Here is a 17,431-nt window from a genome sequence, read left to right on the forward strand (position 1 = left end):
GATCACCTGAGGTCAGGAGTTGGAGAACAGCCTGGCCAACATGGCGAAACCTCATCTTTACTAAAAATACAAAAATTAGCAGGGTGTGTAATCCCAGTTACTTGGGAGCCTGAGGCAGGAGAATCGCTTGAACCCGGGGAGCAGAGGCTGCAGTGAGCCAAGATCATGCGACTGCACTCCAGCCTGGGAGACAGAGCAAGACTCCGTCTCAAAAAAACCAAACCAAACAAACAAAAAAGAAAAGTCAGTGTTTCATCATCTTATGCAAAGGAAGCTATAATTTCCAGGTGTTCTGCCACCTAAAACAGGTTTGAGCACTCTTGTTCTCCGACTCTATGAACGCACACTTTGTGCATAGGAAAACTTCCTGGACAAAACAGAGCCATGGAGAGCTCTCTCAACACCTTAGAACGAAAGTTGCTTTCTTTGCTTCCTTGGGAATCAGAAAGGTGCTCTGCCCCTTTCTATGGGCACCTGGAAAGTTCTCCATCAAACCAAGCTGACAGGCAGGCTCTCCACCCTGCCAACAAGAGCAGTGACTGAGTGCCAGAGGGACTGTTACCTAGATGGCCAGGCTAGCCCAAGATGGGCAGAAGAGGGAGCACTTTCCGTAAAACAGCCACATGTCACAGGCCCCAGCCACTGCCTGCAATCCCCTGGCTCCCAAGACTGCCCTGGGCCCTACTGCTCTCCCTGGGAGGTTTGTCTTGGTCTGTTTGGGTTGCTATAACAAAATGCCATAGACTGGGTGGCTTATAAACAACAGAAATGTATTTCTCAGTCTGGAGGCTGGGAAGTCTGAGATCAACGCATTGGCAGATTCAGTGTCTAGTGAGGGCTTTCTGGTTCATAGATGGTCACCTCTCATTGCAACCCCACACAGAAGAAGGAAGAAACGATCTCCCTGGGTCTTGTTGATAGGGTCCTAATCTGCCCTCATGACCTAATAAACTCCCAAATCCTCATCTCCTAATACCATCACCTTGAAAGCATTTTTTTTTTTATTTTATTTTTTTTGAGATGGAGTCTTGCTCTGTTACCCACGCTGGAGTGCAGTGGCATGATCTCGGCTTACTGCAATCTCCGCCCCCCCGGGTTCAAGCAATTCGCCTGCCCTCAGCCTCCTAAGTAGCTGGGATTACAGGCGCTTGCCACTGTATCTGGCTAATTTTTGTATTTTTAGTAGAGATGGGGTTTCACCATCTTGGCTAGGCTTGTCTTGAACTCCTGATCTCGTGATCCACCCGTCTCGGCCTCCCAAAGTGCTGGGATTACAGGCATGAGTCACCATGCCTGGCCTTTTTTAATATTAAGATGCATTATTTTTGTCATGAAAGTATTTCAACACAGGAATTTTTTTTTTGGTTGGGGGACACACAAAATTCAGACCATAGCAAGGTTCCAGCCATAAGCCAGAATACCGTCCTTATCACTGTCACTGAATGACCACTGGCCAGCCCCCACGTTTGCCAGGCTTTGGGGTCCTAGTCCCCCTCTTCCTGTCACATTCCCCGCCACCACCCTGGTGATTTCTGAAACCCATGTGAACAACTTACCCTTCAACTATGTCTTTCAGGACAGTGTTACAGTTTCACCAAGGTGGCCAGGACCAAGGTAGCCATTCTGCAGTCATGTCTCCAACACTTGTGTGCACATGGTTATAGATCTAGAGAGATGTGTGTGCTGAGTTTAAATAAAGTCATGCCACTGCGCTGGTGGAAGTAACTTAACTCAGATTCAGATCTAATAACTATTTACTGAGCTAATGTGAGCTAGGTGTGACCATCTCTATCGTCCCATTTGATCCTAAAGATAACCGTTTGCGTAGCATTATTCACAATAGCCAAGATATGGAAACAGCCTAAGCGTCTATTGACAGATGAACAGATCAAGAAAATGTGGGGTGTGTGTTTATGTATATATACAGCCATGCACTGCATAACGATGTTTCAGTGATGGACCACAGACACAACAGTGGTCCCGTAAGATTATAATACTGTATTCTTACTGAACTGTTTCTTTTTTAAGAGAAGTGTGTGTGTGTAAGATTAGAATTTCAGTGTCCCCATGAAATCATTACATTCTACACTTGTCTTCCACCTGTTTGCAAATGTTTTTCTTTTGGTTGGTAATTTTTCTAGAAATAGATTTTTTATTTTTTAATTTATTTAATTAATTTATTTTTTGAGACGGAGTTTTGCTCTGTCACCCAGGCTGGAGTTCTGTAGCACGATCTCGGCTCACTGCAAGCTCCGCCTCCCAGGTTCATGCCATTCTCCTGCCTCAGCCTCCTGAGTAGCTGGGACTACAAGTGGCCGCCACCACGCCTGGCTAATTTTTTGTATTTTTTTAGTAGAGACGGGGTTTCACCGTGTTGGCCAGGATGGTCTCGATCTCCTGACCTCATGATCACCTCGGCCTCCCAAAGTGCTGGGATTACAGGTGTGAGCCACCGTGCCCAGCCATTTTTAAATGTGTTTTTAGAGACAGGGTCTCACCATGTTGCCCAGGCTGGCCTTGAATTCATGAACTGAAGCAATCCTTCTGCTTCGGCCTCCAAAGTAGTGGGACTACAGATGTGGACCACTGTGCCTGACTTACTGTACCTTTGCTATGCGTGGACATGTCTAGACACACAATGCTCACCACTGTGTTACAACTGCCTCGGTATTCAGCACAGTAACCTGCTGTACAGGTTTGTGGCCTCACAGCAGTAAGCCAGCCCATGTAGCCGAGGTGTGCAGTGGTAGGTTACGCCATCTCGGTTTGTGTAAATGCACTCTGTGATGCTCACATGAGAAGAAAATTGCCTGACAACGCATTTCTCAGAGGGTATCCCTGTCATTAAGTGACACATGACTGCACAGACAGACCATCCAGGACTTAACGCTCTTTTGACTTTATGATGAATTTATGGGGACGTAGCCCTATTGTAAGTCAAGGAGCTTGCAAACATTATTTTACCATAAAAAAGAAAGAAATCTTGCCATTTGCGACAACATGGATGAAACATTGGAGACATTATGCTTAGTAAAATAAAACAGATATGGAAAGGCGAAGACTGTGTGATCTCACTTCCATGTGGAATCTGAAAGTATCAAACTCATAAACACAGTAGAATCGTAGTTCCCAGGGTCAGCTGGAATGGGAAGATTTTGGTGAAAGGGTACAAACATTCAGTTCTGGGGATCTAATGTACCGCATGGTGACTACAGTTAAAAATAATGTATTGTCTACTTGAAATTTGCTAAGAGAGTAGCTCCTAAGTGTTCTCACCACACAGACAAAAACAGTAACTATGTGAGGGGACGGGTATGCCAATTAACTTGATTGTGGTGATCTTTTCACAATGTATACATACATCAAATCATGAGATTGTACACCTTAAATACATTTTTTTAATACCTCAATAAAGCTGGAAGAGAAAAAAAGGTAACATTTGAGCTTTTACTTCTTCATTTAGAGCTAATCTAGCTAAAAAAGGGTTTGGGCATTTCCAAAAAGGAGTTGAGGTACTACTAAATGATGTCAGGATTAATGTTTTCACCAACCAAGAAGCAGCATTGAAAAAGTTTCTAACAGCTTCATTGAGATATAATTTACATGCCATAGAATTCAGCCGTTTAAAGTGTACAATTCAGCAGGCCGGGTGCAGTGGCTGATGCCTGTAATCCCAGGTGGATCACTTGCGATCCAGAGTTTGAGACCAGCCTGGCCAACATGGTGAAACTCTGTCTCTACTAAAAATATAAAAATTAGCTGGGTGTGGTGGCGGGCACCTGTAATCCCAGCTACTCAGGAGGTGGAGGCAGGAGAATCGCTTGAACCCAGGAGGCGGAGGCTGCAGTGAGCCAAGATCCTGCTACTGCACTCTAGCCTGGGTGAGGGAACGAGACTCCATCTCAAAAAAGAAAAAAAGTGTAAATTCAGTATTTTTATTTATAGAGTTGTGCTGTCTTCATACAGTTTTAGAACACTCCCATTAACCTAAAAAGAAAACTTCCCAATTCTCACCTTCACTCCCAAGCCCCCCATTACCCATCTCCAGCCCTCAGCAGCCACGAATCTACATCCTGCCTCAGTGTATCTGGCTATTCTGGCATTTCATGTAAGTGAAATTGTACAGTATGTGGTCTTTTGCGTGAGGCTTCTTCCGCTTGGCATCATGTTTTCCAGGCTCGTCCGTGTCGTAGTCTGCATCAGTGTTTCACTCTTTTTTATTGTCGGTTAACGGTCCATTGTCCAGTTCTTGTGTGGACATATATTTTCATTTCTCTTGGGTATATATACCTGGGAGTAGAATTTGTGGGTCACATGAGAACTCTATGGGTTTTTTTTCACTTTTAGAGACAGGGTCTCTTTCTGTCGTCACCCAGGCTGGAGTGCGGTGGTGCGATCACAGCTCACTGCAGCCTCCAACTCCTAGGCTTGTTAAGTGATCCTCCCGCCTCGGCCTCTCAAGTAGCTGGGGCTACAGGCACACACACCAAACCCAGATAATTTTTAAATTTTTTGTAGACACCGGGTCTTGCTATGTTGCCCAGTCTCAAACTCCTGGACTCAAGCAACGGCCCGCCTCCGTGTCCCAGGAACTCTATATTTGACCACTTGAGGAACTGACAGTCTTCCTCGGCAACTGCCCCACTTCACATTCCCACTAGCAGCGCACGAGGGCTCCACTGTCTTCACGTCTTTGTAAAATAACACGTGCTTTTTTGTCCCTTTTTTTTTTCTCCTTTAATCTCTTTTTTGGAAAAAACATCGGAAAATGCCTATGTGTCTTTTTTATTTAGCCTTCCTAGTGGGTGTGAGGTGGTATCTCGTTGTGATTTGCATCATCATGCATTTCCCTGATGATGAGTGATGTTGAGCACCTTCTCGTGTGTTTATTGGCCATTTGTATATCTTTTTTGGAGAAGTGTGTGTTCAGATCCTTTGCCTATTTTTAATATGGTTGTCTTTATATCCTAGTTATAAGTACCTTATCAGATACATTGATTTACAAATATTTTTTCCCATTCTTTAGGTTAGCCTTTCACTTTTTTGATGGTGTCCGCTATGCCACGGTTTGCATGTTTGTCCCCTCCAAAGCTAATATGAAATTTGCTGCCCAGCATTGGAAATGGGGCCCAGTAGAAGGTGTTTGGGTCATGGGGGCAGATCCTAATGAATAGATTAATGCCCTCCCTCAGTGGTGAGTTCTCACTCTATTAGTTCCTGTGAGAGCCTGGCACCGACCTCTGCTGGCTCTCTCTCGGGCCATGTGATCTCTATACACGGGTTCCCCTTCCCCGTCTGCCATGAGTGGGGGCAGCGTGAGGCCCTCACCAGATGCAGATGTCCAATCTTGAACTTTCCAGCCATCAGAATCATGAGCCAAATAAACCTTTACTCTTTATAAATTAAAGGGAGAGCAAAGAGAGGAGGAGGAAGGCATCAGGTCATGCAGGAAGGAAGAGTGAGAACTCCCTCACCCCACTGAGAATGGTGAAGCTCTTCGTGAGGAGCCAGTCCCATGACCAACGCACCTCTCACCGGGCCCCACCTCCAACACTGAGGATCCAAGTTCAACATGAGATTTGGAGGGGACGAATGTCCCAACTGTACAGTCACCATCCATCTCCTGTGGGACCTGACCCTGCTCTCCGTGCTTTCCTCTGATTACCTCTCGGCTTGTTTGTTCTCTTCGTGCTGGTGTCTGTTGTTGGTGTGCCCTTGGCTGTCTTCTCTTTGTACTCCACAGACTTCCTGAGAGAACCTCATTCATTCCCACGGTGTCTTTAATCACCATCTATTAGCTACCAGTGCTCACATTTCCATTTCCAGCTCCAGACCTGGGGAGCCAACTGTTTACTCAACATCTCCCACAGACATTCCAAACGCAGCATGTTCAGACCTGAATTCATCACCATCCGCCTGCTATCCCCAAATATGCTCCTCCTCCTGGATCCCCAGCTGAGGAAACAGGCACACCATTCTCCCACTTGTGCCAGCGGGAGCCCTGGCAAGCCCTTCTCCATAGTCAGTCATCAAGTTGTACTGAGTCTACTTCCTAGACATCACTTCAATCTGTCCCTTTTGGTCCATTCTCAGTGATCCTGCCCTGGACCACCATCATCTCTCAACTGGATGACTACAGTCTTCCCCTTTCTAGTCTATTCTCCATAGTGTAGCCACACTGATGTTTATAAAATGCAAATCCACTTTTGTCACTCTCCAGCTCAAAAATTCCTGGCTGGCTCTCCATTGCTCTGGGGATAACAATGAACAGACTAACAAGAATCGTAAGACCTTTCATGATTTGGCCTCAGTCATTTCTCCAGCCTCACAGTATATGTCTGGCACTTTATTCTTCTTGAGCTAACTTTAGTTCCCTCAACACACTGTGATCTCTTCATTTAGGGCTTTTGAATATCCACATTCCTATGTCTGGAATACTCTTCCTTCTCCTCTGGCTAACCCCTACTTGATCTTTTTTTTTTTTTTTTTTTTTTTTTTGAGATGCCATTCTCCTGCCTCAGCCTCCCAAGTAGCTGGGACTACAGGCGTCTGCCACCATGCCCGGCTAATTTTTTGTATTTTTAGTAGAGACAGGGTTTCACCATGTTAGCCAGGATGGTCTCGATCCCCTGACCTCATGATCTGCCTGCCTCGGCCTCCTAAAGTACTGGGATTACAGGAGTGAGCCACTGCGCCTGGCCAACCCCTACTTGTTCTTAAAGTAACAGGCTGGACATCACTTGCTGCTTCCCTCCAGACTGGGAGAATACCAAGTGACTGAAAGACAGTTTAGTCAAGAGGTTAAGAGGGAGGACTTTGGAACCTGATGGCCCGGTTTTGGATCCAGGCTGCCCTGTTAGTTTTCTATGCCTCTGTTTCCTCATGCATATAATAGGGAATAATAAGAGTCCCTGTTACGTAAGGCTGTGGTGAGGATTACATGAATAAATATATAGAAAGTGCTTAGAAGAGTGCCTGGCACACTGTAATGGCTCAACCAGTTTGCTGTCACCTTGAGGTATCTCTATAGCACCTCACAGTTACCCCTATAATTAAGCACTTATCAGAGAAATCTAATTCACAATTTACTTTTTTGCACTGTAAGATCTTTAGAATTGGGACAACTCTCCAGGGCTCCAGCTCTTGGTATGCAGAAGGCATTTATTAAATTTTTGTTAAATATTTGACTAAATCAATGAATGAATGAACTTCTGTTCACGGCACTGATCGCTTCTCACCTTGCACTATGAGGGTGGATTTTATCTTCTCTGTAAGCTCACTGAGGCAGCACCACAGCACAGTCATCTTGGCATATCCCATCTCCCCCAACCAACACTTCCTGGGAACATCTTATTTCTGTAATTCAACTAATACCAGTTGAACTAAAGCCTCCTCGCTGGGAATAGCCTTTATACTTCTCCTGCTTTTCTTCTGCCACATCCTGTCATCCTCTTCTATGTAACGCACCACAACCTGGAATTTCAGGGACTTTCTTGTATCTGTAGCTCAGTTGTCACAGTAGGCTAGTTATCCAAGAAGGAGTTGGGGACAGTGAAATTCAAGTTAGAGTTAGGAGCTAAATTTAGGCAGATGTCCTGTAGTGTTTGGAAAGAATGATGGGTTCAGACGTTTTGTTCTTCCTGATCTAAGAAATGCTACTGAAGCTCTTAGCCCTGTTGTAATTTACCCATAGGTGGGGTGGGTAGAACAGCATGCTGAAGCGTTAAGGGGAATTAAGTAAAAAGTAAGAGACCCCCGTCAGGCGCGGTGGCTCACGCCTGTAATCCCAGCACTTTGGGAGGCCAAGGCTGGCAGATCACCTGAGGTCAGGAGTTCGAGAGCAGCCTCGCCAACACGGTGAAACCCCACATCTACTAAAAATACAAAAATTATCCGGGTGTGGTGGTGCACATCTGTAATCTCAGCTACTCAGGAGGCTGAGGCAGGAGAATTGCTTGAACCTGGGAGGTGGAGGTTGCAGTGAGCCAAGATCATACCACTGTACTCCAGCCTGGGTGAAAAAGTGAGACTCCGTTTCAAAAATAAGAGACCCAGGTTTTCGTCCTGGCTGTCAACAAATTGATATGACCTTGGAAGTCACAGCCTGCCTGGGCTGACTCATCCCACTGGTAAGGTGAAGGAGTTTAGATGGTTTTTAAGTTGCTTATTAATTCTGACATATCATGCATGTATCATCTCTTCAGATGTAGCTCATTCTAGGAAGGAATATTCTATGGTCCCACTTCATCTCAGAAGGAACAGAAAAAAGAGAAATGACCCCAGGTGTCTTTAGCTGCATGGCCAGCGATGGCTGAGAATAATCACGGGTCAGATCACCTGGGTCCACACGGAGAGAGTAACTCACATCCTGCAGGCATGGCCCAAAGATGGGGTGTGATACTGGAAAGTGAATGGATTTTTGAGTCATACAGAACTGAATTCAAATCCCACTATGGGGCTAGATTAACCTCTGTAATCCTATTTTCTTGGTTGTAAAAAAATTTTTTTTAAAGTTGGGCCGGGTGTGGTGGCTCACGCCTGTAGTCCCAGCACTTTAAGAGGCCAAGGTGGATGGATCACTTGAGCCCAGTAGTTCAAGACCAGCCTAGGCAACATGGTGAAACCCCATCTCTACTAAAAACACAAAAAATTAGCCAGGGGTGGTGATGTGTGCCCATAGTCTCAGTTACTTGGGAGGCTAAGCTGGGAGGACGGCCTGAGCCCAGGAAGTCAAGGCTGCAGTAAGTTGAGCTCATGCTACTGCACTCTGGCCTGGGTGACAGAATGAGACCCTGTCTCAAAAAAAAAAAAAAAAAAAAAAAAAAAAAAAAGTGGGATGTATCTATGTTGTAGGAGTAGGATAAGGATTAAGTGAGGCTGTTTATGTATCACACCTTCCATAAATCATAGGCCTTCTGTAAATCTTAGGTTTTCTCCATTTTTATACTATCTACCAGGTCAAAGTACTTTCACAGATATTGGCCTGTGCCTGTGAAACTTTAGTTTACTCCTTTACTCCTCACCACACAGTTGGAGCTTGGGGCATGGACCTTTCTGTGGGTTCAAGAAGTTCAGTGATTTTTTGGTGGGACAGAGTGCCTGGGTCGATGAGCATCTGCCCTTAGTCTAATGCAGTGTGTCTGATGAGATTCAGTCCTGTGTGTCCTCTAGCTCACTGAGGGTGTTTTGGAGGAACAGGGCTCAGGTGGGACTTGGGGCCTGAAGCCTCACTGTCATGGAGAGCCTCAAAGGAGTAAGGACCCATGATTCAGCTGGAGCTGCAAGCCAGGCCTCTGGCCATGGAGACCCTCAGCAACCCCGAGGGTGCTGGAGAAGAGCTTCTCCTTTCTAAAGTCCTGCTCATGTGCCAGAGTATAAAAGAATCTCACTGAGCACATGGCTATTTTGACTCTCATGTGGGGGTCACTTGGGCTTTGATACTATAGTTGTGATCAGAGGCAGCTCATCAGTGTTGGGCTCTCTTGCATTTATGGTTTTGCCAAACCACTTTTTCTCCAGTCTCCCAGGGACTGATGATTTTGGAGCACAGTGAGGAAACTCAACCATCAGCTTCAAACATCACCTGGCTCAACCATAAAGCCCAACATCACCTGGCTGATCTGTGACGGAGCTGACCTGGGGGGTCTGACCATGTGCCTTTGGTCACCAAATCCAAAGCTTTTTCCAGGTCACCTGGCTAACAAAGGGAAATGTTCTGATTAGAAGCCAGGGCAAAGCAACCTGGAGACAAGCTCTCCCTTAGGAATCACACTTTTCATGAGATAGTTGTAAATTCTGAAACAGTGTTTGAAGGAATTCTAGCCACAAATCAGGACGATGTCATTTGCCAGGCATTGTTTAGTCAACTGGTTATTTTTATGAGTATAAGATTCATAACTCCAAGAGACAGTTATCAAATGGCAGTAATATCAACAATAACAGCTACCATTTACTGAGCACCTGTCGTGTGCTCAGCTGTGGGATGGTATAGAGAAACACCTGTCTGTGGTGACTGAGCAGTGGTTCAGAGCGCTGAGACTAGATTCAGACCATTCAAACATGGGCTTGAATCCTGGTTCCACTCCTTAACTAGCTGTGTGACTCTGGACAAGTTACTTAACCTCTTTGAGCCTGTTTCCTGATTTGTAAAGTTAGAATAATAATAGTACTTGCCTTATTGGGTTGTGTAAGGATGAATGAGTTAATACAAGAAACACTGCTCCGAATAGTAGGCACTGTCAAATTCTCACTACTCAAAATGTAAAACGTGGAGCCAAGTTTAATAAAAGTTAAAGACTACAATAACCCAATACAGACAGGACCCATAGGGACAGCTTCAGTAGTGGAGATTTGGGCCCCAACCAGGTAAGGAACTCTGCCCAAATGAAGTACAGGCTGAGGGAAATAGGAACACCGAATGGGTGAAGGGAGAAAGATGCCGTATCTACTGTGATATCATAACCTTTTTAAAAAATGAAACAGTGGCTCATGCCTGTAATTCCGGCACTTTGGGAGGCCGAGGAGGGCAGATCACTTGAGTTCAGGAGTTCAAGACCAGCCTGGTCAACATGGTGAAACCCTGTCTCTACTAACAATACAAAAAATTAGCCAGGTGTGGTGGTGTGAGCCTGTAATCCCAGCTACTCAGGAGGCTGAGGTGGGAGAATCGCTTGAACCTGGGAGGTGGAGGTTGCAGTGAGCCAAGATCGTGCCACTGCACTCCAGTCTGGGCAACAGAGTAAGACTCTGTCTCAAAAACCAAATCAAACCAAACCAAAACAAAAACAAAAAAGGTAGGCATATTTTCTTCCTTGCGTGGTAATGTGTATATACACACTCACAGACAGGCATGCGGGTGTCTAACCCCTTCCCTTCACCTATTTTCTATAAGGAGAGTGGGTGGTGGTTAACGTTATAGGCTAGTTTCTAAATTATACAATATCCAGTTGGGATTCTAATTAAAAGAGGCGTTAACATCACCCAGAGATGAATACAGTAACTGTAGGGACTTGGTTTGCTCTTTCCTGCCAGAAAAGTGAGAACATTTTCTTTCTTTTTTTTTTTTTTTTGTTTTTGAGGAGGAGTCGTCTTGCTGTGTCCCCCAGGCTGGAGTGCAGTGGTGCAATCATGGCTCACTGCAACTTCCGCCTCCTGGGTTCAAGTGATTCTCCTGCCTCAGCCTCCCAAATAGGTGGGATTACAGGTGCCTGCCACCACCCCTGGCTCATTTGAGAGCATTTTCTTTTGTACGAAAGATAGCTGCCTCATGGTGGGTGGAAGCAGGAAGCTGCTGCTGGTGTATGGAAATTTACATATGATTGAAGGGTGGATCTGGATGCTGTCACCACAGGCAGGTGTTTCTCTGGTAAGCTCAGCCATTCCTCTGTACTCCACTCTCTACTGCTGGGGTAGGAGTCTGCAAACTATGTTGCCCAGCCTTTCTCACCAGCTGGCTTTCTATTAGGTTTTGCTGATTGGAGACCGTGGTGCCAGATCAGAAAGTAGGAGGAAGAGAAGTTCCTGGGTTTGACTCCAACTGCAGGAGCAGTTACTGGTGGTTGTCAAGCAGCATCTGGTTTTTGTTTTTGTTTTGTTTTGTTTTGAGATGGAGTCTTGCTCTGTCACCAGGCTGGAGTGCAGTGGCGCAATCTTAGCTCACTGCAACCTCCGCCTCTCGGGTTCAAGTGATTCTCCTGCCTCAGCCTCCCAAGTAGCTGGGACTACAGGCACGTGCCACCATGCCCAGCTAATTTTTGTATTTTTAGTAGAGACGGGGTTTCACCATGTTGGCCAGGATGGTCTCGATCTCTTGACCTCGTGATCCACCTACCTCGGCCTCCCAAAGTGCTAGGATTACAGGCTTGAGCCACCACGCCCAGACTGTTGTTTTTTCAGTCAGAGTCTCACTCTCTCGCCTGGGCTGGAGTGCAGTAGCGTGATCTCCGCTCACTGCAGCCTTGACCTCCCGGGGTTCAGGTGATTCTGCCATCTCAGCCTCCCAAGTAGCTGGGACCACGGGTGCGCACCACTGTACCCAGCTAATTTTTTGTTTACTTTTTGTAGAGATGAGGTCTCACTATGTTGCCCAGGCTGGCCTCAAACTCCTGAACTCAAGCAATTCACCCACCTTGGCCTCCCAAAGTGCTGTGATTACAGGCGTTAGCCACCGTGCCTGGCCCAAGTGGCATCTGGGCAGTGGTGGTGACTCTGGCAGCTCTAGCAGTGGCAAGGGCATAAGTTTTCAGAGGACTTGTACACAGTATCTAATGCTGTGTACAAGTCTTACAAACTGTGTACAAGTCTTCTGAAAACTTAATGACTTTAATCTTTTTGAGAGACAGGGTCTCGCTCTGGTGCCCAGGCTGGTGTGGGCTTGTAGGTTCCTGCCCAGGGATGTTAGCAGCTTCCTGATGCACAGCTTCTCTGCACATCATCCCTTCTTCCTCCTCCAGTGTACCCCTTCTTTTTTGTTGGCCAGCGCTCCCAACATCTTTGTAACAAATTCCCTATATTAAATTCCTTCTATTTATTTATTTTATTTTATTATTATTTTTTGAGACAGAATCTCGCTCTGTCACTTAGGCTGGAATGCAGTGGCACAATCTTGGCTCATTGCAACCTCCACCTCCCAGGTTCAAGCAATTCTCCTGCCTCAGCCTCTCAAGTAGCTGGGATTACAGGCATGTGACACCATGCCAGGGTAATTTTTGTATTTTTAGTAGAGATGGGGTTTTACCATGTTGGCCAGGCTGGTCTCGAACTCCTGACCTCCTGATCCACCTACCTCAGCCTCCCAAAGTGCTGGGATTATAGGCGTGAGCCACTGTGGCCAGCCCCTTCTATTTATTATACTTAAGATTGTTTCCATTTTTCTTGACTAGGTTGTGCAATGGCATAATCACAGCTCACTGCAGCCTCAACCTTCTAGGCTCAAGCAATCCTCCCACCTCAACCTCCTGAGTAGCTGGGGCTACAGGTGTGTGCTACCACATTTTAAAGTTTTTGTAGAGATGTGGAGGTCTCACTATGTTGCCTAAGCTGGTCTCAAACTCCTGGGCTCAAGCGATTCTCCCACCTCAGCCTCCCAAAGTGCTGGGATGACACATGTGAGCCACCACGCCTGGACAACTCAATGACTTTAAATGACAATGATCATTTTCTTATTCTCCCTCAGACTTCCAAAAGCTGACTGGGCTTGGCTAGGCAGGTCCTGTTGGGCTCTCTTGTTCTATCACAATCAGAATGGCTGGGGCTGGAGTTATTTTAAAGCCTTGCTCACTCACTTGTCTGGTAACTGATGCTAGACATCAGCCAGAACACCTACATGTGGCCTTTCCCAGTGGCCTGGGCGCCCTCACAACATGGTGGCTGGGTTCCAAGCCAAGTGTCCTGAGAGAGAGCTGGGTGGAAGTTGTGTCACCTTTTAGGACCTAGCCTTGGAAGTCACAGAGATCTCATCTGTTATATTCTATCTGTGAGAAGCAAGTCACTAAGGCCTGCCCATATTCAAGGAGGGAAAATGAATGCTACTGCTAGGAGGAGGGCCAAAGAATTTGTGAACATATTTTGAAACCACTATAGGGAACATCTCCAGCAACACAGCAGCAGGTGTGGGCTTGTAACTTCCAGCACAGGGCTGCTAACAGCATCCTGATGTGCAGATTCTCCGCACATCATCCCTTCTTCCTCCTCCAGGGTACCCCTTCTTTTTTGTTTCCCAGGCCTCCCAACATCTTTGTAACAAATTCCCTACATTAAATTCCTTCTGTTTGATATACTTAGGGTTGTTTCCATTTTCTTGGCTAGACTGACTAATATATGAGGGACTATCCCATGCCATCTAAACTCACCATCTGAACTGGATAGCAGAGATACTATCATGACGTGCCAAGAATCACGTTAGGTGATCTACATGTTATGTCATTTAATTCTAACACCAAACCTGACACATGGGTATAAGAATACCTACATCATGGACATAGAAACTGAGTTTCAGAAGGGTTAAGCAACTTGACCAAGGACACAACTGGAAAGAGTTGAGAACCAACTCTAGGTGTGACACCAAAATACATTTCTTTCTTGGGCCTTCTGGAATGAGAAGAGCTACTTACTCCCAAAGAGTTCCACTTTCCTCAGAGAAAGTCTTACGTCTCCTCCTTATATGCCTTTTTGACGAATCACCTTAGATTGAGGAAAAGGAAGAATACATCTATGGGCAGTGGAACACAAAGACACAAGTATTCATCATTTGTGAAAGCTGCAGGCTGTGTTAGAAAAGGCACTACACCAGAGGCTGGAGGCCAGGGTTCAAGCCCCAGCACTGTTACTCACATATGTTCCAAAGTATCTACTTTAGGAATATAAAAAGCTCTATCAGATACAGAGGACAGAAGTCAAAATAAAATAAAATAAAGCCAGATTATAGTGGGTCTTGAATAGGCCGAGGAAAAATTCTTATCACATAACCAGTGCAGAATCCATTTTGTCACCGAGGCTGGAATACAGTGGCACAATCACAGATCACTGCAGCCTTGACCTCCTGGGCTCAAGTGATCCTCTCTCCCAAGTGGCTGGGACCACAGGCATGTGCCACCACATCTAGCTAATTATTAAGAAACTTTTTGTAGTGATATGCTCTCGCTATGTTGCCCAGGCTGCTCTTGAATTCCTGGGCTCAAGCAACTCTCCAGCCTCAGCCTTCCGAAGTGCTGGGATTCCAAGCATAAGCCACCTTGCCCAGTCTATTTTGCATTCTTGAGGAAAAAACTTACACAAATAAACAAAAAGGCTTATAGAAGAAAATAACAGGCCAAGCGCAGTGGCTCACGCCTGTAATCCCAGCACTTTGGGAGGCTGAGGCGGGTGGATCACCTGAGGTCAGGAGTTCAAGACCAGTCTGGCCAACATGATGAAACCCTGTCTCTACTAAAAATAGAAAAAATTAGCTGGGCGTGGTGGCGGGCACCTGTAATCCCAGCTACTTGGGAGGCTGAAGCAGGAGAATCGCTTGAACCCAGGAGGCGGAGGTTGCAGTGAGCCAAGATCACGCCACTGCATTTCAGCCTGGGCAACAAGAGCGAAACTCCATCTCAAAAAAAAAAAAAAAGAAAAGAAAAAGAAAACAATAACAAAACCAATAATACAAAGGAACCACAGCAGCAACAATCATTTGCTCAATGCTAGGCACAGGCACTACCCTACGCGTTCTACAGGTCCGTGAGTGCACAGACCAGCACAACTCGAAGAGGTTTGTAATGTTATTTCCATCTCACAGACGGCGAAACTATTCAGAGGCTCAATAACTTGCCCAAAATCACACAGCTGGTCAGTAGTGGGGATGAGATGTAACTCAGTTTGGCTGAATCTGAAGTCTGCACTCTTCACTATGCCATGGGTTGGAATGAGCTGAATCCAATAGTAAACAAAAAATAAGTAGACAAGGGATTGTTCAAATGTACAAGAGACCCTACAGGACTGCACCAGAATACTTGGCAATGGAAATACAGAGTGTGAGGTGGGACAAAGACAATCTGAAGGAAAAAAAGACAAGCTGAGGTTCAATCAAATAGATTCATATGGCTTGTAAGGTGGATGAGTGGGAAGAGGCGGTTGCTTCCCAACAGCCCTTCCTCCTCAATTGCCCATTTAAGTATCTACTCCTTCTCTGAAGCCTGTGAGCCCAAGGGGAGGGAAGTTACCTCTTGGGCTGAGGCCGGTGGCTCAGGCCTGAGCCTATCAGCTTAGTTCCATCCTTTGTCCATTTACGGGCTCTGGGATGGGCATGTCACCCAATCAGCGTCCATGAAACCAAACAGAGGCTTGCTAGGGGCTGTTGGGAAAGTTTCCTGCTTTTCTAAGAGGCCATCTGAAAGCAGTCTTCTCTGTGGCTCCCAGTTGTGATTTGGAAGCACATAGCCCTTAAAGCTGCTCTCATGACAGACTAAAACCAGCCTCAGCACGATGCTAACACTGCAGAGGGCAGAGGGCAGAGAGATGGAGAGAAACTGGGGCGCATGATTCTGTCCTTTGCTGTTCAAGGCACTCTGTGGTGGGCTTCGTGTTGCCCAAATACGTCCTAACTGTTACAATAAGGTAGGCTCTGCAAGATGTCTGTCCCAGGCTCCTTACCCAAGTCGCTCCCATACACTTTAGTGGAGAACAAAGAAAAACACAAAAAGCCTAGATCCAGGGAAATGTTGATGTGACACTTGCAAGTCCTTGTTGGAAAAAAAACAAGTGAACAGGATGGAGACTAGAGACATAACAAGCCAGGCAGAGAAAGCCACGCTTCCCCACCCTGTACGTTTCCTGGGCTGCGTGTTCACAGCATACATGCAATTTGTCATATCTGACTCTCATGTACCTACAGAATGCAGGCCACAGGCAAAGCTATTCTGCAGGACCCACATGGCTTTGAACATGGAGAGGGTTCTTTTCTTCTGATGCTAAGCCTTCTAACATATTTGGGTCCCAACTGGGTAAATGTCTGATGCATACATTTAAAAAACCAAGTATTAGACAAACCAGTGTATTTCGAATTCAAGCAATGGGTCAAAGTAACAAACACTGTTCTGTCAAAAAGGATCACTTTATTCATCTATACATAACATATATAAAAGTAAGCAAAATCAGGATGTTTTCCTCAGCCACCCTTTCCACATTTTGTGCAGTTTTAGTGAACTATAAATCACTGACTTCTTCATGCCTAAAAGAGAAAAGATGAGAAAGTAAGAAAACGGAGGCTTGTTGAGAAGACGCTCAGTTTCAGTGACATTCTGAGCAGAGACGTGTCTTTGGAGGAGGGCAGTGAGGGCTGGCCAGTGGCTCTAGGAGACCAGGGAGCTGAAGGTGATGAAAGGTCACTGTCATCAATGTAGGGGGAAATGATTCTGATTTCAGCATTTTCCGATTTAGGGATATGGATGCTAACGGTTCCTAAGTTATTGGGATAAGTGATCCTTTTGAGTTATGAACATATTGGCAACCTCTGAATTTAGCTCTTTCAAAAAGGCAGGACAAGGATAAGACTCTGTATGCCACTGGGTCCCCATTCTCTCTCTCTCAGGCCTAAATTCCAATCCCCAGCTCACTGTCTCTCTGTCACTGTGAAAGCCACCTGTCTGCCTATGACAAATGCTGTTCCCATCACTTTCTGCCTCGTTGACTTGGAACCCCTGTTTAGATTTCTTCTCTAGGAAGTGCTTCCCTGGACCCACAGGGTGGCCCCACAGCATCTGTGCTCACTCGACACACTGTGCAGTATGTGTGGGCTGATTCACCCATGCCTCTGCCCGGACTGGGAGCTTCCTGAGGACAGGGACCTTGTCCTATTCACCTAGGTGGCCCTGTCACCTAGTACAGGACCCGGAACACAGCAGGTGCTCTGTAAAAGCTTTTGAAATGACAGGACAAATGTGCCTCATTTGGACAG

At 46.0% G+C, this 17,431-nt stretch overlaps 2 protein-coding genes across 2 annotated transcripts in view; one reads left to right on the forward strand and one right to left on the reverse strand.

Moving 5' to 3' along the window:
* Window positions 1–9,413: 9,413 nt before the first annotated feature.
* Window positions 9,414–17,431, forward strand: part of TSEN2 (tRNA splicing endonuclease subunit 2) — a 728,632-nt gene continuing 720,614 nt past the window's right edge. Inside the window, exon 1 of the mRNA XM_050781488.1 lies at window positions 9,414–9,423. The gene's annotated coding sequence lies outside the window, so the exon portion shown is untranslated. The remainder of the gene's footprint in view (window positions 9,424–17,431) is intronic.
* Window positions 16,570–17,431, reverse strand: part of TAMM41 (TAM41 mitochondrial translocator assembly and maintenance homolog) — a 59,230-nt gene continuing 58,368 nt past the window's right edge. Inside the window, exon 8 of the mRNA XM_050781493.1 lies at window positions 16,570–16,705. Within this exon, the coding sequence (XP_050637450.1) occupies window positions 16,629–16,705 (77 nt within the window). The 3' untranslated portion in view covers window positions 16,570–16,628. The remainder of the gene's footprint in view (window positions 16,706–17,431) is intronic.

This window comes from Macaca thibetana, chromosome 2 (assembly GCF_024542745.1).
Source record: "Macaca thibetana thibetana isolate TM-01 chromosome 2, ASM2454274v1, whole genome shotgun sequence".
NCBI lineage: Eukaryota > Metazoa > Chordata > Mammalia > Primates > Cercopithecidae > Macaca > Macaca thibetana.